The following is a 24564-nucleotide window of genomic DNA, read 5'->3' as shown; positions in this document are numbered from 1 at the left end:
GCTACTTTTTTCTCCCTGTTCTTTCCCTGCATCCAATTGCCATTTCATTTTTCTTCTACTTTCTATCCCATTGTTATGTCCGTCTTTAGTTCACTGACATGTTTTTTCTAGTCTCTAGGTCTGTAGTTAGGTGGTTTTCTTACGATTCTGTTACTTAATACTTGATTTCATTATAAATACATCCTTTTATTTCTCAGTCTCATTAATAAGTGTATATAAAAATAATCTCTCATCCTCTGAGATACAGTAATACCCTTTCAAACCTTTACGTGTTTAGCTTCCGAGAATAACCTCCATAGCTCTTATTTACCCGATTTGAGCAATTCTTTTCAAGAAAAAGGGTTGATAATTGCTGGCTATGGAGCCGAAGTCACAATTTCAGGTTTAAAAGAGGGCCGTTTTGGTACATCTGGACTTTCTTCAGTTCTGTGCTCCTTACTGATAAGGGAAGAAATAAATATACAGTCAGAAGGTGTTTGAAGAAAATGCTTTGTCAGAAGAAGCTAATTTCAGAACGGCTTGCTTTTGTTACGTAGCCAGATCAGAAAATTGAAGGTTGTGACTTCAAGTCCTTGTGAAATAAACAGTGCTGAATGCATTCAATTTCCAAAAATACCGAAATAAATACAGAGTAAGAACTGCGTAAGAATTAAACGTTCACGGTAAAAATAAGAAGGAACGGGATTAGTGCTGTCTCCTGATGCCTGCTGAAGTAACAGACGCTTAGGGGTAGGGTATTGGTGACACATGAATTACTGGGGCTTAATCATTCATCATGGGGGGGGAAAACTTGCTGTATGTCAGTGGCTCCAAATGGCAAGGTGTTGACTTCGCTGCCTGGGGTGTTCTTTTGTTGCTGCTGTTGTCCTGTGAAATCCCTTTATCTAGGAACTTGTATATACCTTCGTGGAAATCAGCATGTTTTAGTGAGTTTCATAGCCACCACGAAAGTTATTTATGTGAGAAGGGTTTCTGTGCAAAACACGTGTCGGATGCTGCAGTTCCCGTTTCAGCAGCGAGTTACGCCCTTCTTCCTTCTGCGTGCGTGGGGCAAGTCCCTGCTGCAGTCCCTGCGCCGCTACTCATCCAGGAGCTGAGCAGCCTCAGCACCAGCAGCCTTCAGTTCCTGGAGGCACCGGTGAGAAGCCAGGCTGGCTCTGGTTTAGACCTCAGGGGATCATTTCAGCTGCATCTCACGTTGCAGAGCCTCTGCCCTAAGCGAAGAAGGGAGTCAGGATGGCAAAGCGCTGTGGGGAGGCTGCTGATGGCTTCCCCCCTGTGAAAATGTTGAGCAAAAAAAAAAAGCTTTTAATTATCAATCCTTTTTCTTGAAAAGTTTAAAAGCTCTTACTGTCTCCAACTTCAGTTAGAACTACAGTGTTGTAAGCTTTTATGGGTATCACTGAATGCCCAAGCAATATCAGATATGATTTAGTCTCAAAGTTCCTGTATTAATGAGGAGCTTCTGGTGTTCAGGAATACTTGTCACCGGTTACTGCTAGCCCACGCCTAGTGATGCACCTCAGTTTGGGCAGGATGCTGATTTGTTTCGTTGTTCTGTGAAGGCTTTGGGTATGGAGGGTACAACCGCTGCTCCCTCGGGAGCTGCCCTTCTGAATAGAAAGGTTTGTGTCCTGCTCAGTGCCGTATTTGTCTGTTGAAATTAATTTACCCTTGACCTTGAGGCTCTATTTCATGGGTTGTATGACTGGCAATTTCATCACACTCTGAAGTTTTCTTAAGAACCAAATGTACGTGAGTGCTGGGGGAGGATGCCTTCCCCTCCAGTCTCGCTGGTATCCAGGAATCCTTAGCTACTTGTTTTGTATTCAGCTGATGTAACACGCAAAATAAACTGACAACCCCTTGCAGCAAGAAGTGCTGAGCCGCTGTTAGTGTGCCGTGTCAGTCCACGTTAATCAGGTTCCTTGTTAATCACATTCTGCTCGTTTGGATTTCACAGGTGCTATAGCAAAGAAAGGGAATGGTGCTTTTTAGAAGAAGATAGCATAGCATGGCCAGGGGAAAGGTGTCTTACCTGGAGAAGCTGAAGAGACATGAGGCTCTTCTTCCTGAACATCTCTGGTTTTACTCATCTCCACAGTGCAAAAAGCCACAAATCAGTCATACTGACACAGTTCCACTCTGAACACACTTGGAGGCCTTTTGTTCTTGTCTGTGATGAAATGCTAGAAGCTCAGTGATTTCCCTTTCAGCGGCAGGTAAAGCGTTCACTCACATTGCACACTGTGGTTCTTGGAGGAGACTGGCTCCCTGCAGCTGCCCTGTCATGCTTGTGGTGTCTTCCAAATCTCTGTAAATAAGAAATCACTCCTGGATCTGCTCCAGAGATTCGAATTCATCTCTCCTTAGCAGCCAGGGTGGTTGATGCTTCAAAACTGCCTCATCAGAATTAACTAGCCAGAGTTTCACAAAGTCTCAGCTATGTGACCTGAGTGATTTCTTTAAAATAAACCAACTAAACCAGTTCTTAGAAGAAAATTCGAGTTAAGCATTAAGGTATCTCTTCTTGTGCAGGAGCTGCAGATTGACAGGTAGGAGGATGCTGCGGGAAAGTTAAACTTGCCTGCCTGCCTTTTTTAGGTTGTCCTGGAGCCCACTTCCTGGGCTAGATGGGTATTTCTGATGAAAATACGAAGCAAATGTAGAACAGCAGGTTAATGATGTGCAATTGTAATGCTCATTTGTCACTGAAAAGCTTACCTTCTGTATCGCTTGGTGGTGATTGGGAAGGATTTCAAACAATACTCCAAAGATGCACAACTGGGATGTTCATAGCTAAAGACATGTTCTTTTTTTTGAGTTGCTTAATGGTGAGCTGAAAGAAATTGCAGCTAGAGAAGATGTATTTTAGGCTGATGTTATAAATCTAAAGATCACAAAGGTCCTGCAAATGTCCAGCCGTGTCTTCTGCTGCTATAGCGTTTGGAATGAGGCACCTCCCAGGCTTGGCATCTACATACTTGTCTTTCACTTCGGTGCTTTGGTTTTCCTTACGGTGCAAATGTCTGTGTACAGCTTCTTGTAGTTTTTTTTCACCCCTTCTTGTCGGTTTCACTTCCTTTGATATTTCAGCACGCATTGCTTCACTGCTGAGTTCTAATGAATATTTTCTGAGATCAGGTTTGTTTTCGTGTGCTGCTGTCTCTGCTGAGCAGCCTTGCGAAACACTCCTTGCCAAGTGCACCGTAAAGATTGATCAAGGTGTGTGTGTGTTGGTGGGGGTGGGAAAAAAGCATAAAAAATACATAAGTTACAGTGCAGAGGGTGTCTGGAGCGTCTCCCCTAACAGTAAGCACTGTGAATTCGTATAAATTGGGTGGTTTAACTTCTGAAGTAGTAGTCTTTGGAGACTGTTACTGTACCAGTGTCTTGCATCAGTCTTAGATCTCTGTTCTAGTATTTTTTTTTTAACTCTGAAATATATGAAGGATTGCAGACTTGTGCATTTGAAACTTCGCAAAGGGCTTGAATGCTTTGTTTGGTGTATGTTCTGCTCCATCAAGCACCAGTATTCACACCAGAATTTTAACTTAGGTTGCCGCTTCATAGCAAAATAGGCATTTTTACCAAAGGGCTTTTTATGTCAGTAGTCTAAAGATTGGCTTGCCTTTTATCTTTTGTCTTTTTCCTATGTTAAAAGTTGAGATTATTCAAGCTGTCTCTGAAGTCCTCTCTAGTACACGGAAAATGAACCTGCCAAGTGTTTATTCCACAGAGGTACGGCAGCTCCCTCGGTGCTGCGTGACGTGCTCAGGAGCTGGTGCTCGAGTGCTGAACTTCATTCAGACTGACACAAGCAGTAAATGTTGTTGGATGGGTGCCAGGTTAATTCACTTAGATTAAATCTAAGCTGGTGTGTATTTCTGTGTTGGTTTTTTTATTATTTTTAAAAACAAAGCTGTTGGGGAGTACAGCAAGTTAAATGTCTCGCAATGCTCTCCCCCTCCCCCTTTGGGCATCCCAGCTTTTGAGGCGGGGGGGAGCTAGGTACTGTGATGCGATGATGCAGGAAATCTTGTTGTGTTTTTTTTTTTCATTAAATGCTAAAACTTATCCATATCTGACATCCTAGTGTACCCACGGTGATAATTCATCTGTGCGCAATCTGTCACTTTATATAACAGCCAGAATGGTTCAGGACAAAGGAAGGAAAGCACAGCTCGGTGCTGAGTTCTTGAATGTGACAGCAGAAGAAAGAAGATCCTTGTACTTCAGGCTTTTTTTCAGTTGCAGCTAGAGGCTATTTTTCAAAGCAATAAAAATGTTCCATCCCTTAGTTCATCCAGTTGACTTACAATTTCATTGTGGTTTCTATTACCTGTAAGTTGTTGACCTACACATAACTGAGCAATATTTTTAATTACTTGAACGCTTTGTAACCAGAACCGGCACATTTATGGGCATGGTTGCAAGCAAAATCACGCAGTTATCGGAATACCTGCCTCTGAAGTGGTTGTGTTTTAAAATTTAATTTGGTCTCAGCCTAGTAACTGACAAAGCAAATCCTTCGCTGTTTTTCTTGAAGGTGACAAATTAAACTGATAGAACTGCTCTGTGGCACAAACACCCCAGATAAAAAGGTGATGCATTGGAGTTATGAATATGTGCTTTTGGATCGGTGGTATGGAAACAGCTTTACTTATAATAACTGGAGAATTAGCATTAAATAAAGCCTGTGAGTGTTAAAGCCTGCTTTTACTGCAGAGTTGTTGCCAGAACTGGGGCTGAGGCATGAGGAAAGGCGCAGTGTTATCAGAGATGGGAGCTTCTTTGTGAGTCCAGCAGCATACTTGCTTCTCTGCCAGACAGAGCAGCTGAACGTATTCAGTAGTGCTGCATCGTATGTGCATATATATATATACATATTCACCTTTCTTTTTCAGACTGGCTCTGTCATGACTTCTTTTAATGATCAGAGCAAATTACAAGGATTTTGGCATAAGCTTGTGAGGAGGAGGATGGAAAGATAACTTTTTTTTTACAGTATCTTTTAATTTGTGCGTGGGCATGAGTTGATAGTACATAAGGTTATTTATCTTTCATAAATTATATTTAGTGCTTAAAGATTGGTCTCTGAATTTTTTTTCCCCATGTAATCTAACATTTAATCATCCTTCTGACTATAAAGGAATCCCAGATTTGAGTCAGCGCAGCGCTGGAGCTGAGTGATGCTGTAGGTGAGATGTGCATACTTACTGGGCCTCGTTCTTAACTGCCTCGACGCAGCCCCTAGCTGATGGAGCTCCTGTGCAGGGCTCATCTTGGAGTAGGAAAGGAGGAAGCAGAGACTGTCCAAGTAAAAGGTTAACATCGCTGCTTTTGTCCTTTCCCATGCCAACGTACTCGTGTATTCGTTGGCTCAAGCACCCTGCAGGACATCTGTGACTGCTGTATGCACAGTAGCTAAGGAGAAAGGCTGTCTTCCTCGCTGATGTCAATAGTGCAGCTTTAGAGAGGGGAACACAGGCAGCACAGATGGCAAAAAGGACGTTAAAGAGGTTTGCGGGAAGGACAGCTTAAAATCTGAAGCCATCGTGTGTTGGTGCAGCTCTGTGGGATATAGGTTCAGTCAAGCCTGGCTGCCACTGATGGCAATCCTGCAGTCAGCTGTGGAGTGTACAGGATGCCAAGGGAGGCTGTAGGATAAGTGATAGATAAGGTGATGCTATCAGTAGGGTTCGTTAGAAATTGTTCTTGTCCGAAGCCTCTCACTATGCAGTGCTTCACACGGCAGCTCTGATGCCCAGCCTAAGTTATCTGAACTCCCCCTTGGCTCTGGGAGTGGGCAGCTACTCCCCCTCTGCCCAAAATTGCATTACTTCTGTCCGTTTGCTGCCTTTCTGACTCCTAGCCAAAATACTCCCTTCATGCGATGTTCGACTGGTCGATTCAAATAGGTGGGGTTGGTTTTCTGCCGCCCTGTGCCTTCCTCCCCCTGAGCCAGGCTAGATTTTCTTTTTATCCTGCAATACCTGGTTCTGCTGCCATCTGAGTCACCTCATCAGTGTCGTAGCAAGGTGCAACAGAAATGCAGCTGAGTAACAGATAGATGTTCACCGAGCCACCTTGCTTGGCCCTTCTGCTTTTTCTTTCCTATTTAGTCTTGTAAGGCGAATCCTACCGGAGAAAATGCATCTGATACCGCTTTAACAGTCAGAGATACACCCAAGGAATATTTGCTAGGTTAAATTCCTGGCTTTATTTCTGCGTTTTTATGATCTTGATCTGTTGGGAGTGTGTAACCTCAATGCCCATGCCCCCCTGTGTGGCTGGGGTTCTTGCAGTTGTGCTTTGATATCCAACTGCCGTGGGGAGGGGGTTTCTCTGCCTGTCCGGATCACGTATGGACTGGGAAGGTGAATCCTGTTTGCTTCTCTAAGCACACTGTAGGTAGTAACTTGGGTTTGCACTGAAAGCTTTCACCATAATAGAGTAAGAGTAAGGAACGTGTTGAATTGGTCTTGGGTGGTGGGACCTGTGTGAGTAGGCTTGTAGTTAATCAGATGTGTTGTATACATAATACAGTTCCCTATGGTGATACGTGTTTGTGAGGAGGAATACACAGCATTCAGGTGAATTTTGAATTGATACAGGGCTCAGGAGGACAGACGAGTTACCTTAATCTGGCCTGCAGGAGAAGGCTCAAATGAATCAATCATGTCTGTAACTCGTCACCAGTGCTTGTGGTGATAGCAGGCAGGGGTAGGATTTGCCTGTGTAAATTTTTTTTGGGGCTAACCCAGTGCCATTGGTTCTGTGTCTTAATTACAGCTGTCATTAAGTGCTGGGACTCTGATCTGAGGAACAGTACAACTCAGCTGGCCTTACGCAGAACTAGCTACCTGTTAGCAATGATCCCCTGCTTCGCAAAAAGCGGGAGCAGTCTGAATTAGAGAAACGGGCGCTGCTGAAAGCAGATGCATTTGTTTGAGATTTGAAAACGTAATCGTGAAGATTTTAATCTCTCTTGATGCTTTATGTAACAGAAAACCATGTGATCCCAAGATCTGCGGTGTCGTCACCGTTTGCCCTTCTTGTTTTTGTTGATCGTGACCAGCCGCTATTAAACTCTGCAAACTTTGAATAGGAGCAAGTGGATAATCTTTAACGGGCAAGGCTTTGTGATTCTTGAAAGTGCTGCGGAGTTCAGGGCTCGCGGTTAATAGTGGAATGCTAATGCTAATCTCACGGCTGCCAAGGATTGAAAGGTATTTCTTCAGGCTCTCGGTCTGGGGGAACTAATCAGCAGGTACTAAATAGATACATCAATGAAAGTGACATTTCTCCAGAAACGGGGCTCTGACGGAATAACCATGAAAGTGTTATTCTTGGAACTGGAACAGCACCTAAAGAGGTATTTAGAAAGTTTAAATTTTTCGATGCTTGGTTTATCGTCTCTCTGTGTTGTTATTATAAGGGTTTCTTAAACTATTTTGTTTGAGCAAGTACTTAAATGCTTCTCCTAAACCCAAGTACTTGGCACTTGTTAAAACCATTTCAGGCTATTTCAAGCTACGAGTGTAATACTGGTTGAGAGTACTGTGTCATGCAGAGTGGTTTACTCATTCACTAAAAGTCTACGTGTCTTGAAAAATCTTTACTGCGATATTTAAAATAATCCCTATCATAAAAAAGCATGAATGGAAAATGTTTTTCTCTTTTCAAAAACGTGTTACTGGAGTCATTATGAAACTTAGGTGGGGTACTGCTGAACCAAAAATGAGAATTCGAACATGATTTGAATCATGTTATCAAACAACTTTGTGTGTTCAAGTGTGTTTCAGAAATAGGATATAGCATCTTCCACCTTGACACACATTCAAAGTGTAGTTATTCAGCCATGCTGAATGTTCGGAAAGGTGATGAAATACAACTAGGTCTTCTGCAAGTTGCATTTATTAACCTAATTTTGCACATAAATAGGGAAATACACAATGCACACTTTACTTTGATCTGTTTCCCCTAGTGTTTAGAAGAAATACCATGTAATTTGGTGAATGGGAACAGTTATTTTACTGAGCTGATTTAAAATCCATGATAGAGGGGGGGAAATGCCCTACTTTGGATGCTGCTTAGTTATCGGTCTGTGCACAAAAGACAAATAGCCTTCAGTGGGAGGAAACACGGGACGTGTTCCTCATAGCTTCGAATCTCTGAACTGGTGCTTTTGTTACACCACACCCTTAAAACAAAAATCTTGCCCTAAAATAACTTTTTGACAAATAGTTATTAGTACATTTTACCTTGTCGTGTGTCCGTTAGTGCCTGTGGAGAATAGCTTTCCTCTGTGAATGGTGCCTTTTTAAAAACTTCCAGTTCGTGCATTGAAAACTTAAAAGAAACTTAATCTTTTTAAATTCTCTTCAGTGGCTGAGAGTTTCTGAACATACACTTGAACTTTCACATGAATGTTAAGTTATACTACGACAGTTCATCTGAACACCTGCGGACCCAGTGTAATGGAAATCGTCTATAATAGCAATTCAAAATGATGACAAGCAGTGTGTGTATACAGCCATAACCTCTGTCGTCATATCTTACTGGACAAGAAGTGTAATACTGAGAAGACTTTCCTACCAGGAATTAGTGTATTACATAGTGTAGTGAAAATGTGTGATGGGGTAGAGGTGTGTGAATTTTTTCTTTAAGCTTTTGGCGTTGTCACGGTGTTTGGCTGTTCCTAATTTTACTGATACGCAGCAGTATGATGCAGCACCTCTGCTCGTAAAACACAATTTGCACGTTAGCTTTATACTGAGAGTTTGGGTGCTCTCTGCTGCACGTTTTCAGCAGGCTGCTTCCTGTTTGCTTCTTATTTGCTTTTGTTTCCTTCAGTGTCTCATGCAGAGATGCTGGTTTTGCTCTAGTTGCTGTTCTCTAAGTTAAGATTGAATGACTGTCACGTCACCAGGGGTTACAAGTGAAGGAGAAACCCTTAACTGCTTTTGCAGCTGTTCTTGGCTAATATTGCACATGGTCGTATTTTCCTTCCCAAACTGACCCTACTGAATGCATAGGCCGAATCCAAAGAAGCATTTGGCCTTCTCCAGGTTAGAGACACGGTGCCTTTGCAGGGCGAGTGAAGCTGTGTGCAGCTTTCTGGAGGAAAGAAAAATGAATCCCAGGTCAGAAGTCTCATTTCAGACTTTCAGGATGCTAACGCACAGTTGGTGTTCATCCCCTCTCACTCCCCCACGTGTAGTCCTTGGTCAGTGGCAGTTTACAGGGGACTGAGAAGGGCTTTTACTTCTAATAGTTAAATATTTTACACTTTTTCATTGTAAGCTTAGCTGCCAGAATGCCCATCAAGTCTGGGTGGGACTTTGGGCAACCTGATCTAGTGGGAGGTGTCCCTGCCCATGGCAGTGGTGGGAACTGGGTGGTCTTTAAGGTCCTTTCCAACCCAAACCATCCTATGATTGTATGAATGAAGTCCAAGATCTAGATTCTAGGCACTTGAGCTCTTCCACAGTGCTTTGGAAAAGTGACCCCAAATTCCTACATGCTCCTGGGCAGCTGGAAACAGGGACAATATGGGTGTGCATGAGCTCCTGCTTCCTTTGTAGTCAAACTGCAGGCAGGCAGTTGTCTGCTTGAGATCTGTTGCATATCAGTGCCTCTCAATCTTGATACTGAAAGAACAGTGCTGTGGTGTCCTCTGTATTTCTTCTTGAAACGTGGTTGGAAATGGAGACGACCTGGGTCTGGGAAAGGAGAAGGAATAAAAAAAAATAAGCCAGAAGATGCTTCAGCCTGTTGGTTATGGCATCAGCTGGAAGAAAGGAGTACTGGGGGTGAGTGCCAAATTCTTGGCTTGCTGAAGTGTGTTGTAGGTGCTTAAAATACATGAACAATACTGAAGGCAGGGACAGAAACTTCCTTACGTTTAGGTTATCCTGTCCTGGACTCAAAGACCTTCAGCTTGGTTTAAGGGTACCTTAACGAAGGGCATCCAGTCACTCTGATGATGGGCTCCATCTGATGATACCAAGGGGGTGGAAAGCCCACTAGATTTGTGGGCTAGTCCTTCCTACTATTTTTAAAAGGTAGGCGGTAGGCTTTAATTCATTATTAAGAAAATACTAAACAGATGTGCTCTGATAAGTGAAATAAAAAAAAAAAAATTGACAGCACCCAGCATTTTCTCCTTTAAAGGTAGCTGTTCCTCCAGTTAAACAGGTCTCAGGCCCTTCAAGGACTGTTTCGAGTACACTGACATCTCTCAGTCCATCAGTACAAGTAAATTCCTCCGACACCTGAACCCGTTCAGTGGTTGTTTTCTGCCCGCTTTGGTTTATCAGCGGCCTGCTTTACAATGCTCAGCACTGCAGAAACGGGGCTGAGGAACAGGTTCGGGCAAACTGACTGAGGGCAGGAGCCTGGCTCGGCTGCACCAGCGCTACCCTGTGACTCAAACGTTCACTTCCCGATGTTTTTGTTTATAACTTGTCACCATCGCTTGCGCTTGACCTGCTGGCTGATGTTACCTCTTACCTGCCTAGGGCCTCCAGCAGTCGGTAGCAGCCGGGAAGAGTCAGAGGAATTCCCCTGCGCTGTACCGGGTCAGAGCAGACGATGACTCCGCCATGGCAGGCTGCCCAGGGGTGTTTCTGGAAGAGGTGGCCTGTCCCTTGCTTGGGGGGGCACTGCCACCGTGCTTCCCCGGCTTCCCCGAGGAGGGACTTTAAGCCCAGGATGGCTGCGGAGGCCCTCTCTCCTTCCAAATCGGTTGTGGTGTGGCAGCTCAACGTGACTGCTGCTGGGCACCTGAGCTAACACCTCGCCTGAGAATGAGGAAATGCACCTGGGAGCTGTTGGGGACTCCCGTGCATTGCTAAACAGGTTACTGATCTCACGCTTCTGCTGCTGGAATTGCTCGGGGTTGGGGTTTGTGGGGTTTTTGTTTTGTTTTCAGGGTTGTTTTTTCAGCTGTAAAGGCTCAAGGTGTCATCTTGGTGACAGTGGTTTCTGGAGGATTAGATAATAGTTTTGAAGAAGTGTTATGTTCCTGGTGCAGCCTGTAAATGACTTCAGGCCTTGGTTTGTACGAAAGGCTCTCGGAATAGCTTACGAAATGTATTTTAGGTAGGTATCCACCAGGAAATCATCATCAGTGTGAGGGAACGGACTGGACTGCTTCATAACCAGGGCCCCATTCATAAACTCAGCCAGCTCCCCATAAAGATGATTACCCTTGTATTGAACAGCTATGAAATAACGTGCTGTAATCCTCGCAGGCTGTGCGTTAGGAGATGAAGAGTACATCTTCTGCTGCTTGCAGCGTCTGGCTCAAGGGTGGCTAAATGTCAGCGCTGTCTGCTCGGCGTGGCCAGCGCAGCTCCAACAGTCTCAGGGTGAGATGCAGTCCTGTGGAGAACGAGGGCTTCACAGAAAGCCCTAAAGAAAGCCCTAAAGAGTGGTAGCAGGGTACCGGGGAAGGCTGGACCCCGCTTGAAGGAGAACAAGGTCTTTGGCTTTTTTTTTTTTCCCCCTGTAAATGACATGGAGCTCTGCCAGCCGTTTGCAGTCTCTGGCCTGGAAGGTGCTCCAGGGACATGTTCAAAATGTGCTGAGCTCGCACATCTGCGCGCTGGCTGCTCTCTGGTTTGCAGTGTGGCAGGGCTACAGGAAAGAAAAGCTGTGTTAAAACAGGTAGTACATCTCTCAGAGCCTTAAGGCAAAGTCGGATCGGATTGAAATACCTATTCAGCTATCTTTAGGTAATTTTAAGTAGTTTTCGAGCACACCTCCGTTCATAGTCTTTACACCAAGCACCACATCTGTATGGCTTTACAGTTTCTTCCTTGAGCAAGGCAAATTTCAACATATTTCACATGGAAGTGCTCTGTGGGGACGTGTGTTTCTAAGTCACAGAAGCTCTGCCCAGAGCAAGGAGGCCAGGAGAACTTCTCTGCTCCAGGCTTCAGCTGTGCCACCCGCTTCTCAGGCGCACTTGACTCAAGGCGTGGGCATAGATCAGATTCCTCTCCTCCTCCTTTCCACGGGAAGGGAAAGCAAAAGCACAGGCTGGGCACGATGAAGGCATCGTCCAGCAAACGCCTGACTTGGTGGTTGGTAAGGGAGGGAGGCTTCAGGATGCCCCGCAGTGTGCAATAGCCGTGCTAAATCGGGTCATGTTCTTGAATGGTTCTGGAAATTCCCCCCTTGCTTCCTGAGTAACTGGAGGTAGGTGGATTTTGGTTCCTGTAAATGGAAGTCTTCACTCGGGTGTAAGCGTGGCTTTACATACACCAGAGTGAACACAGCCTGTGCTTCTGCTTGGATGGAATAGCAGCTCTTGAATTTTCTCCCGATTTTTTAGGAAGCTACCTAAAGATGATGAGCTGTAAGCCCAGGCACAGCTGAAGCAGTGCCCTGAATGCTCGGAAATGAAGGGATTTGGTTAACGTACATGCACTAGAGCCAGGAGATACAGGGGACTTGATTTGAAACACTCCCTCAGTTGTCCAGTGATATTGCTGACACCTTTGAAGCCCTTTCTCTGTGACTGCACAGAGACTGAAGTTGTGGGTGAGGAACAGGCACGCTGATAAGACTTGCATCCAGTTACCTGCTGAGGGAGGAAAGTGGCACTGAACTCACCTTACTGTCTCCAGGGGATGCATCCAGAAGAGAAGTCTGCAAAAAGGTTGCAGGAAAAGCTGTAAGTGCCCCTAAAACCACCTCTGGCCTCAAGAAGGTCTAAGACACACACCTGCAAGGTGTGTGGGCCTCCTGGGTTCACTGAGTTGCAGTGTCCTGGGCTAATTATTACTCACCAGGATGGCCTTAAAAATGGCTCTGCACACAATAGTGGTGGTGATGTGCTGCATCAGGTGTAGGGTAGGGGCTTACCTACATCCTCTTCCATGGCAGTTGGGGTTCCACGTCCTAGGCACTGTGATCTTAGTCTTGTGTTCCCACATTTTTCTCCTTTGACCATCATTGACTGTTTTTAATCATTTCTGTAGGAGCTGGAGTAGAGAACTTCTTTTGAAGCTTCCTGAAGACCACAGGATGATGCTTTTTAATTGCAGTGTATGGACTTTTTGCTCGTAGCAGTTTTGTTCTGGCTTCTGGTGTGATGTGCTTCTGTCTGAAATACAGGCTTGCTGTCATGCGTTGAGTTGAAAAGGAAAAACAGAGGAAAAGCACTATGTGGTGAGAAGTATACGCCTGCTGTTGTGCTGAATAATTTCTCGTGTGGTTAAATTAACGCATCCAGTTTCCCAGTATAGTTTTGGGGGCACAAATAAAAGGGCGGGGGGGGGGGGGGGGGGAAGGAAAAGATTAGTAGTGAAAAAATGCATCAGGGGCACAGGCTTTACAGGGGGCTGAGGACAGGGCAGATGGGGAGGATTTAAGGTCTACCATGCCCCACACGTGCTCAGCACCAGTAGGTAAGACCCAGTGCTCCCTCTTTGTGTGACTTGGTTGTAGCTGGGTGACTTTTTGGCAGCCTTAGGGACACATAAGATATAGAGAGTCGAAAAAAGAGTAAGGTGACTCTCAGTCCTAGGTGAAATCATCTTTTTTTTTAATTTGATGATGAAATCCTGCTGCGTGCTGTGCAAGGTGAGGGGTGTGTGTGTGTGCCACCGTCCCGGCGTCTGCCCTCTGGGGCAGAGATGCTGGTTAGTGCAGAACTTCCCAAATGCTTGTTGTGTCACCGTGCCAAACCACTTCCTATACTCGCTGTGTTTCTTTTGTTATGTTAGGTGTAACTCGAAATGCTCCGGTGACTCTTTCCTCCCTTCTTCATTTAATTCTGGAGTAGATGGTTAGGAAAAAAAATAATACACTCTTGCGCAGTCAGGAGAACAAGTGGGATTAAATTTTAACGTAAGTGGCTTTTACTCCAAGGTGTTCTCCTCAGCTTTGAGAAAAGCACGGCGCATGAAAGCTGCACGTAAGACCAGGGAATAGAATGCTCTTTTTATGAGTTAAATCTAGAATGATTTAAACAATTTCACAGAGAGGGAAAATGAATTTCAGCTCCATGCTTGGGGTAGTGAGACCTGAAGTTGTGACATTTTGTCGCTTTTCCACATATGCTGTTTTATGGCACTAAATGTTTTTCTCCCCTGCCATCCTGGGGATAGCAACAGCGCACAGAGTGAGGTTGTGTGCAGCTTTTTTGGTGTGTGTGAGAAATACAAATCAATTCCTGGGTCTCATTTAAAACTTCCAGGGTACCGACACATCTGGTGGATCTCTTCCTGCTCGCAGTCTTTGGTTAAAAGCAGTTTACGGGATACCGAGGAGGATTTTTTTCATTAAGGCAAATATTTTACACTTTGTCATTTTAAGCTTGGATTATGAAATCCGGGAAGCCTGTGATTCCCCGACTAGATGTTACTGCAAATGTGCAAGTCCTTAAATTTAGGTGGTGCAGCATCTGGATGCAATTTCAGGATTCGAGCTATGATAAACCTTGCTTGACTCCGAGAGGGGACTTTGAAACTTAACCCGACGGATGTGCGCGGAGCAGGGTCCTTCATCCCAACCGCATCGCTAGATAGTCATCTAAGGATGAGCTAAGGGAAAGAAATGTCCCGAACATCACGATTGCTTTAAGATGGCTCGGATTTCCTTGCGGAGTGCGCTCTGACCGGTAAGAGGGGATCCTCTCTGTGCTTGCTAATATCCAGGTACTCCATACAGACCTTATCTTTTATTTTACCGGCATTAAAATGAGTAGATTTGCTATAATTCTCTTATTAAAACAACTGGAGTTGACTTAGCAATTAGTTCACTGTAAAAAAAGAGGGAGGATATCCTCAGAGGGGCCGGCGAGAACCACTCCTTGGCTGTCTTCTGATCTTACCCGGTTATCTCCTCGCTTTTAAACGCGTCGCTCTGCCTCCCGTGCCGAATGCCCAGCGCGGTACCTGTGTGTGTGGTGCAATTACGGCTTCTGCCAGGCTATTGCCAGAGCCCCGGTAGGGTGCTGGTATTCTGTCCTCTGCATACTTAGTTCTGTTCTCACATCCGGCAAAAAAAGTAATAACACTGCTAGTGTACTGCATCTTGCATGGCTTTCCCTTTATTGTTTTTCATAGGCGTAAATACAACTTCCTCATCACAAACAAAATTGTAGACGCAAATAATTTTGTTGCTTTGTGAGAGATGGAGCACACAGTTGGCGAAACCCCGAAACGGCTCGGTAATAGATGTTGTGCTATTGATTTAGAAGAGGTGTGCAGACAAATCTGCAGAAGTCAGACAAGAAATAAAAAAGGTGTCAGCCTTTGGAGCTGAGCAGTGGGTTCTCGTTGGCTTGGGGTCTTTAAACAAAGATCAGGGCTACAGGTTTGAAGCTGGAGGAGGAAGGTGGCTGAGATTCTGTGTTCCTAACTTACGTTTTTGGTTTTTTCTTGGTCCTTACTGTATATAGAAAAATCTGACTTACTGAGGGGAAAGGAATTATCGTACAATTTCTCTCTACCTTTTGCCTTCACTGAAATGAGGAAAAAAAAATCACTGCCTGTTGAAATTAACCCTTCAGCTCTTGATTTCAAGTGCAGCCAGAGTTGTTTCTTCAGGTTGTTAGGTTTGAGCAGTTTGACAGAAGTTTGATGCTGGGAAAATAGCTGTCAATGCCTGTGGGATACCTCTAGCTTTGAGCTGTTGACTGTTACGGCAGAATTTATCATTTTTTGACCATTTTCACGTTCCAAGTGAAGCGCAAAGTTGGGTGTCTTAGAATCCAGTTTCTGTAGTCCTTTTCTTGAGCAATTAAGGTTTTTTTAAAAAAAACCTTATGAATTGTGCCATTGTTACAGCTGAAAACTGTAATCCACGGGAGCGGGGTCTGTAGTGAGTGAGATGAAAGCGGCTGGGACGGAAGTCACCGTCTCCCAGTGTGATTTCTGGTGTGGGCTCTTGCTGCAACCCAGTCCAAAGATAAGATTCATTTGAGCTTCGGGAGAGATGCTTGTCCAGGGCTTCCCGTGCTGGCACCTGAAGGAAGCCCACCTTGACGAGGTACTTGATAGATAAAGCGATATTTTTTTTAAACAAGCACACAAAAATGTGCCGAAGCAGACTCGCGTAGAGACAAAACGATTCTGTGCTGCAGCTTACCTCATTATGTGCTCAAGATGAAAAGCACTTCAAAGAGGAGCGCTTAGCGGGATTAAATTGAGACAAGAGGAAATTATTTAATGGGAGAAATGGCATTTCAGACCTCAAACACCACAAAAGCTGAAGCTCGCTAAAAAGTTGCCGGCTCTGGTATGTGTTTCGATGCAAGCATCTGATTTATTTCTGAATAGCGCTTGCGAGCTGCTCGCTTAGCCCTGTATTACCCCGCTCAGTAACCCCTCTTTTAGCAACAGCAAAGTCGTCATCCTGACCCCCTCCTAGAGCTGGAGGGGAGCTGAGCGAGCCCAAACAGCCACCTCCTGGTGCAGCGGAGGAGACAAATCGATGAGCAAGCGAGGAGAAGGGGTGTTTGGAGGAGTGTTTCCCTTAGCTCTTCTACAGATCGCTGTATTTCATGTATGAACAACAGCAATAGGGGGGGAAACGGCCTTTAAATACGGCATTACGTCTGCCCTTGGCAGGCAGGTGGAGGGGAGTTGAGGCAAGAACCTCAACGATCACCACGACGAGCGGTGCCCCGTTCCTCTTCCACCAGATTTCGGGATGGAAGTAGTGCACGGCATGCTCTCTGTTTCCCAGAGCTGAGAGCTCGCCGCTCTCCCAGCTGTAGAGGGACACTTCGAGCTTTTGTTTTTTTTATAGGGTGGGCAGAGCAGAGCATGCATGTTAATGCGCAGTCCTACTTACGCAGCTGACAGCTTTCTGTTGAATCACAACCCGGGCTCGTAGGCAGCTAAAAATAAGCGGAGGAATTTGCTGAAAGCCCACACTGAAGTTGATGGAATATGGTTAAGGACTTCAGTGGGGATTGGGCTTGGGATCCTCCCTCTTATTCATGGACATTTATTAATATAGGTTGGAAGAGGGCAGTGTTATTTGTTGATTTAGAGGATGATAGCATTTTTTTGTTATTATTAAATGTCACCGTTCTGCTGATTTCATAATTGTCAGTCATTAGGACAGCAACAACAGTCCTACAGTGTGTCCATGACTTGATTTTCATTTGCATGTGTAAAAACACAGGTGCACGTCTTGCAACAGCACAGCAGGCTTTTCGAGGGTATGTCTGTCCGAGCCCACAGGTTTGCCATCCTCACGTGAGTTATTTTATATGGATCTATGTGGATCTAAATACAGGAGGTGGGGCTGCTCCCCTTTTTATACCCAACCTATCTTGTGGAGTCAGGGCCTCAGGGGACCGCTGTTGCCCCTTGAGCTGGTGTCCAGCTGCGCTTTTACTCATCCTGGCATCCTGCGTAGCTGCCCCGCTGAGGAGCCGTTTGAGGAGTTCCTGATTTTTCAAGCCCAGCCCTCCGTAAAACATTAATTTTTAGATCGAGCCTGGGCCAGGGGCTGGTAGGGATTCCCGTGCAGGTGATGAGCTGCCGGGACCGCTTGTGAGGTGCGCGGGGTGTCGGGGGCGAGGTGGGAAGCTGGAAGCCTGGTGTGCGTGTCGTAATGCGTCGCTCCCGCTTTCCCTGCTGGTGAATTTGCAGGTGGTTTGCTTTGGTTGTGTTGGGGTTGGTTTTTTTTTTTGGGGGGGGGGGGGGGAAATTGGGTGCTGCCGGCCTTGTGAATGGAGGGCTGGCGGCCGGGGGCAGGAGAAGCGAGCTAAGCAGGGTGCCGCCGCGACGCGGGCGCTGTGTTTAGCCCTAAGACGATTACCCCGCGCCTTCCTGCTCCCCCCGGACACGTGTGGGGCTGCAGGGCCCCGCAGGGCATGGCGCTGGCCGCGTGGGGCTGCGTGCTGGGCTGGGTTTGGGGTGCCCCCCCGTGCACACACACACACACACCGCGTGGGGGCCGGCAGGTGGCGGTGTCGGCGAGGCAACGGGGCCGGGCTGCTGCCCGCCGCTTCCCCGCGTTTTTAAGTTGGTTTGGGTGAATTGCACCATTTCCTACCGATTTTTTTTTATTGAGGGGGGGGCGGATCAGCCTTGCGGGGGGAGGGGGGGGTCTCAAGACCCCCCCCCCCCACCTCTCTGAGTCTCATTTTAAAGTGACGGGGGGGGGGGGCAGGGGCTGTGCATCCCCCTCCCCATCCCCACACCCCCCTCTGGGGGGAGGTCGGAGGGGAGGGGGGGGGGGTCCGGGGGGTGCTCGGAGCGGGGGGGGGAGCTCGGAGGAGGAGGGGGGCCTTAATGAGATGCAGGAAGGGGGCGGGGCCAGCCGGCGGCGCAGCCAATGGGCGGCGGCGGCGGCGCATAAATGCTGGGGGGGGCCGGGATGGCCGGGTTTTGTGCGGCGCGGCCCCGCAGCTCGCCCCGCGGCTCGCCCGGCGCCGGCCGGCCACGGACCCCCCCGGTAGCCCCCGTCCCCGCGTGTGTCCCCTGGCGTCCCGCCCCCTCCCCGGTCCCCCCGTGTGGCCGCTGTCGCGGGGAGCGCTCCCGGCCGCGCTCGCATGAGCGCCCGATGTTGTAGAGCGGTGGCGATGGATCTCGGGGTCTATCAGCTGCGGCATTTCTCCATCTCCTTCCTCTCGTCCCTGCTGGGCACCGACAGCTCCTCCCTGAGGCTCGACAGTAGGTAAAGAGAGAGAGAGAGAGGGGGGGGGCTCTGCCGGGGGGGGGGGGGGTAGGGGGGCGGCACGACCCCCGGGGCCGCATCCTTTGTCCGCGCCCAGCCGCACCGCTGCCCGCCTGCCCCCACCGGCACCGGCACCGGGATCGGGACCGGGACAGGGGCAGGGAGCGCGGCCGCCGCCCCCCAGCCCAGCGCCGTCCCCCCGCCGTGCCCGGGGGGGGAAGCCCGGGGGCGGCCGCCCCGCTCGCAGCGCTGCAGCCCCAGCATCCCGCCGGGGCTCGGGAGGGATCCAGCCGCCCCGACGCCCTCTGATCGTTATTTTGATTTTTATGTTTTTCTATTTTTTTTTTTTCCTTTTTCTCGCAGCTCCTCCGGTGCGAGCGTGGTAGCGATCGACAACAAGATCGAGCAAGCGATGGTACGTACGGCGCCGGGAGCCCCGGACAGCACCGGGAGGCGGCGGGGCTTCGTGCTTAGGGTTTCACGTTCAGGGTTTGCCGGGGCTGGGGGCTTTGCCCACCGGGGCTCACCGCGGGGCTGTGTCCTACCGCGGCCGGGCAGGGCACGACGGCTCCGTGCCGGTGGGTTGGGGCAGAACGCGGCGTTTTGCCTTATTTCCTCGTTTTTTTTTGCTGCTTTTTAATTTTTATTTTTTAATTTATTTCTTTCTCTCCCGGGGCATCCCGCGCCGTACAAACGGGCGCAGCCCCCCGTGCCCGGCCTGGGCAATCCGGAGGGGCTCGGAACCGGCGGTTCCCCGCGGGGGGGTCCGGCCCCGTCCCGTCCCGTCCCGGTGCGGGCCGTGCCGGGCCGTGCCGTGCCGGTGCCGGCCGCCCTCTCCCTTTGTTGCTGGAGCGGTGCCGGGAGCCGCCGCTCTCCCGGGAGGGCTCCGCCAGCCGGCTGTTGCTAGGCAAAGTGCGAGCCTTTAACAACCGGCTATAAATAACTCGGCCGCTCATTGGCCGCGCCGCGCCCTGACGTCACCCGCGGCCGCGGCCGGCCGGCGGCAGGGGAGGGAAATGCGGCAACCTGCGCCCAGAACTGGCTGCAGCCGGCGCGGCGGGGGGGCGTGGCCTGAGGGAGGAGGGGGCGTGGCCTGAGCGGGGAGGGGGCGTGGCCTGACGTTGGGGGGCGTGGCCCGCGGCGCGCCACCCGGCGCACGTGTGTGGCCGTGCGCTGATGTCCCCCGGGTGTCGCCCCGCAGGACCTGGTGAAGAGCCACCTGATGTACGCCGTGCGGGAGGAGGTGGAGGTGCTGAAGGAGCAGATCAAGGAGCTGATCGAGAAGAACTCGCAGCTGGAGCAGGAGAACACGCTGCTGAAGACGCTCGCCAGCCCCGAGCAGCTCGCCCAGTTCCAGGCGCAGCTGCAGACGGGGTCCCCGCCGTCCTCCTCGCAGTCCCAAGGGACGACGCAGCAGCAGCCCGCCCAGCCGGCGTCACAGGGATCGGGGCCTTCAGCGTAGCCGCCCCTGGCGTCGCCGATGTGACCGCCGGCCCCTGGACTGCCCGGAGCGAGAAGGACTATAGCGGGAATCCGCCCGACACCCATTTCAGCGCGCGTCGCAGCCCGGACTGAGGACTCCGTGCCCTGCACGCATCACTACGAGAGGCTTCCCGCCCACACACCACCATGTTACGCGCTCATCTCTCCCTCTCTTCCCTCCCTTCCCCCTTTGGCTTGAAGGAGTCTTTGTTCTTAGGTTGGTTTAATAAAATAAACTTCTTCCAGAGAATTAGCACAAGTACACTGGGGACTGGAGCAGCTTCTGCAAATGGCTGAGGAACGAAGCTGCATGCCTGAATATTTTTTTTTTTTTGGTTTGTTTTTAAATCTTCCACTCATCCAGTGATGCTGCCGATACAAGTGCTTTTCAAGCTTGGAACGTGTGAAGAAATAGACTGGAGTTTAAAAAAAAAGAAAGGCGATGGCTCAATCCCAATAGAGCACTGGGGTTCCAAAGTGAGGACTGGTGCATAGGATCTGAGAGGAAGAGGGAGAAAGGTAAACTCAGTGTTTAACACTTAATTGTCACCTGAAACCTTAAGTGCAAATACTTGCACCGTTTTCTGCAGCAGTGGACAGGTGCATAAAGCTGTATTATATATAGAAGGCAGGTAGGTGACACACAGTTGGGTCATAGGATAATTACAATGAAGGTTATTTGCCTACTTGTATATTTGTGTATTTAGTGTAATTACTTTGTAAAATAGAAAAACTGTAACTATTTAGGTTGTACAGATTGAAGTTTAGTTGTTTCATTGGCTGATCTGAAAAAGTTTGGAAAGTCTTTTTTTTTTTTTAATGCTACATAAATAAGAATGCACCTACGCAACTGTTCAGAATTTGGCAGATTTATGCTGTTTGTGTAACTTCTGAAGTTCCCTGGCTGCTGATTATCTTGAAGTAAATCTTTGTTCATTGTAGTTTGGTTTAAGACAGGAAAAACCACTCCAAAAATTATTATCAAACCCTGCTAGCAAAGAATTTAAAAAACAAAAAAAAAATCGGATTTCCCAGTATGGATTTTTGCATATGATCTGTATAGTAGTATGCATATGTTTTTGTGCATGTTCTCTAAACAGTTGTAACACGTCAATGTATTTAACTGTTGCACTTGTCAACTTTCAATAAAGCATACAATGTTGATAAATCACTGTTTGCATGTTGTAATAATGTCAGCCGCGGTCACTTCAACATGTTGCAATTGGGCTCTGCCTGAGCGGAGAGATGAGGAAGTGGGGTGGAAGTGCCAGGAGCACCACCGGGTGCTTTCTGTACCTTTCGAGCAGAAGAGCAGGAGCACGGACCCAGCAGTGAGCCGCAGCGACATGCTCTCTGACGCTTTTGGTGCTTAGACCGGGCTGAAACGTTGGATGGCCAAGAATACCTCACTTTCACACCCACAGCTCTTACCTCGGTTGTTTTTCTGCGAGTTGAAATTGTGCAAACTTGGTATTAATTGTGCCTTGTGGGATTGTGGAGGAGAATTTCCAAGTTCTTCATGAAGATAAAAGCACTTTCAGTTCGGAAAAAATGTTTTATTTCCTCTTCAGTAATCGTGATTAAAATATAACTGAACCAAAACCTACAAAGCTACTGGCGAAAGGCTTGTAGGTAACAGCAAGACCGCAGCCTGCAACTGGGGTAGCAAAGCGGTATGCAGTTTTACTGTGGATCCTGGGTACTACAGTATTCCCAACTGATGAAGTATAAAATGATTAATCTTTTACAGACTGGTAGGACAGTACTTTGCCATTGAAAGCACCATCCTAAAAACTGAGTGCAGGAATTTGACTTAAAATGTAAAGGTTAATTACAAAGTTATGGAGTCTTTTCCAGGATAGCACCTAGTGAATATCAGGAGGTACAGTTCCTGGGTAACAACATTACTGTGAATGAATACGTGTAGCAGAGCAAACAAGAAGGCTGCGGGCTCAAAGGTGGGAGAGACTGCCTGTCTGTGATTTAGAACTGAAAGAACTAAATCTTGCTTTTGGGTTCAGATCATGCAGCAGTTCAGGCGCTGCTGGGCTGCGTTACGGCACAAGTAGCTGCGTTAGTTCCCCTTGCTGGGATTAGTATATCAAAGCAAGTGCCTGTGTCCCTGTGGGAATGTGAACTTTAATTTGTAGTTTGCATTCTCAAGGTTTCAGTATATAATTTAAAAGTATCCTTAATGAGGAAACAACAGAGAGAAAAGCTAGATGCTTTTTTTTTTTTTTTAATGGATTAAGCTAAAATTAGAAATTGATGATAGCCTTTGTGGCAGAACAGCACTTGAATTATCTGGGCCTGACAAAAGGAATGCTAATTTTGGTGCTTTGTAAGTGGCTTAATTGTCTCCAGTTGCCTTTATATTCTGAATGTCTCTTTAGCACTTCCAGGCCGTAATGTCGAGTGTATAAAAAGCCAATGTTAACATGCAGATAAGCTTTTTCACCCACTTCGCTCACCCAAATTTGCAAAGAATTGTTTTATGTTTAAAAACGAGATTGACCTCTGGATTGATTTCTTTTTCTTTGTTTAGAGAACAGCCTGAGCATGTTCTTAAATCCAGGGTTGTTTTTCAAACTGTTCTTTAAGACAGTGTCTGGAAGTTTGAAGGCTTTAGGTTAGGTAATACGTTGATAATTTTAGTACGCTGTGCTTCAGTGTTGGCAAATCCTGTCGTTTATTCCTTGGTGAAGTACTGTTTTAATCGCTTTAAAACCATGGAGCCAGCTTTTGGAGCTGTTTATTAAATTGCTAAAGTTAGGCAGAGAAACTTTGTTGCTGAGGTTATTTTAGCAATCGCTCTGTCAAAACTGAAGGCTCCCTCTGTGAAACAGACTGAAATTGACCGAAATTTCACTTGAGACCAAAACAAAGGGTAGACTTCTCAGCTTGTTGTGCTGTAATACTTCTGGAATGAATTGTTTTGATTTTTGCTTTTGTTCTATAACAAATCATTTTTCAGAGCACTTTAAATCCAATGGTTTCAGTAGCCAAGAGTACCCTTTTTTTCTTTTCCCACTAGATTATTTTTTTTTTTTTTGGTAAGAATTCTGAAATGCTCGGGCTTTCATCCACAGTGAGAATCAAATTAAGTGTAATCTGTCAGGCTTTCTAATCTCTGCCTATCTGCCGTTCAGTAACTCTTCAGGCTATATTCAAACTGTTTGTCATTTACCTTCTTGACATTTAGCCGCACACTTGCTTTATTTTTAACAGCAACATGATGAACTGATGTAAGTGAATTATCGCAGAGCACAACTTGCTATTTTTCCCTAATTGCTTTAAAAAAAAAAAAAGAGATTGGCAAATAATTCTAAGGCAAGTCCAGCTTGTCTAAAATGAGGGCTTTGTAAATAGCTGGGAAAAAGAAATAGGCTTCCATTATGTGTCTGAAAACTGTCCGGAGAGCATCCAGACGAAACCTCCTAGCAGCAGCGCAGTAAGCGCAGGGTCTTAGAGATGCCTCTCCCTAATTCTTATGGAATAAATCAATGCCTGGAAGGCGGCTTTCCCGTCTTTCAACTGGAGAAGGAACCCAGCGAAGCTATTTGGGAATTACCTCCCTTGAATTCTGTAGCTCCACGGTGCGCGTATTGAGTTTAGTACAAAAAAATACATATTTATTCTTTGTGGGGTAGAATAGCAGTACTCGAGCTTGCTGACTCGAGTCAAGCTCGCTTAGCTTAGCTTAACGTAGCCTCTTGAGTAGTAGCAGTTGGCATCTGAGATGTTGAAATATTTCTTGCTTTTCTCCTTTCTCTTTGGGATGACACATTTTAACTTTCTGGAGAGTTTTCTGCTGGGGTGGACCTGAAACGAATTGTTAAGTCCAAGGCTGGAAGTTCGCCCAACTCAGTCCCAGCTGGTCAGTGTAACTTCAGATGTGCGAAACTGAGCCGAGGCCGGCTGCTGGAGGGAACTCCTGGGAAGTCTGGAACAAGCTCAGGAGTTTTAAATGCATGTTTGAGGATACTCTGAGAAGCGCTTGCCGCTTTTCCTGCGATGAGTAAGCAGGGCTCTTCCTACTGCATTTACTTTGTGCTGAGCTAGGCCAACAAACAACATGTTTGAAAATCCCGTGGCAAGGAGTTTCCAGCAGACACTGGCAACTGCCCTCCTGAATCAGGGTCCAATTTCCAACAGGAGCAAGGCCAAGCTCAACAATGAAGTTAAAAGCCAAACCATGAATAAACTAACTTCCTTACATTGTAAATACATCGGAAAAGGGCAGCAGTTCAAAAGGGAAAATGAGAAAACCTCCAAGGACTTTCCTTGAAACTCAGTCCCGGGTTGTTGTTGTTGTTGTTCGTCGAGATGCCCCTGGGAGAGTTGCGCAAGGCCAAGAGGCGAGAGAGAAAGTTCAAGTAGGACGTGGCCGAGAGGCCCCCAGAACGTAGCGTAACTCCGGTTTGT

The 24564-nt window shown here is 47.2% G+C and overlaps 1 protein-coding gene across 4 annotated transcripts in view; it reads left to right on the top strand.

The window, feature by feature from the left end:
• The window catches only part of TSC22D1 (TSC22 domain family member 1), an 86836-nt gene extending 65526 nt beyond the window's left edge, over positions 1-21310 (top strand). For 2 of the 4 annotated variants that reach the window (XM_066988427.1, XM_066988422.1), the window contains 2 exons: positions 19021-19072; positions 19859-21310. In XM_066988427.1, coding sequence (XP_066844528.1) covers positions 19021-19072; positions 19859-20119 — 313 coding nt within the window. In that variant the 3' untranslated portion in view covers positions 20120-21310. Of the gene's footprint in view, positions 1-18378; positions 18658-19020; positions 19073-19858 lie in introns of those variants that run through there. The other 2 variants (XM_066988475.1, XM_066988478.1) reach the window with 2 other exon arrangements.
• The last annotated feature ends 3254 nt before the right edge of the window (positions 21311-24564 follow it).

Source organism: Anser cygnoides, chromosome 1 (assembly GCF_040182565.1).
Source record: "Anser cygnoides isolate HZ-2024a breed goose chromosome 1, Taihu_goose_T2T_genome, whole genome shotgun sequence".
In the NCBI taxonomy this organism is placed as follows: domain Eukaryota; kingdom Metazoa; phylum Chordata; class Aves; order Anseriformes; family Anatidae; genus Anser; species Anser cygnoides.
The sequence above is the reverse complement of the archived record's forward strand: the minus strand, read 5'-3'. Positions and strand labels throughout refer to the sequence as shown.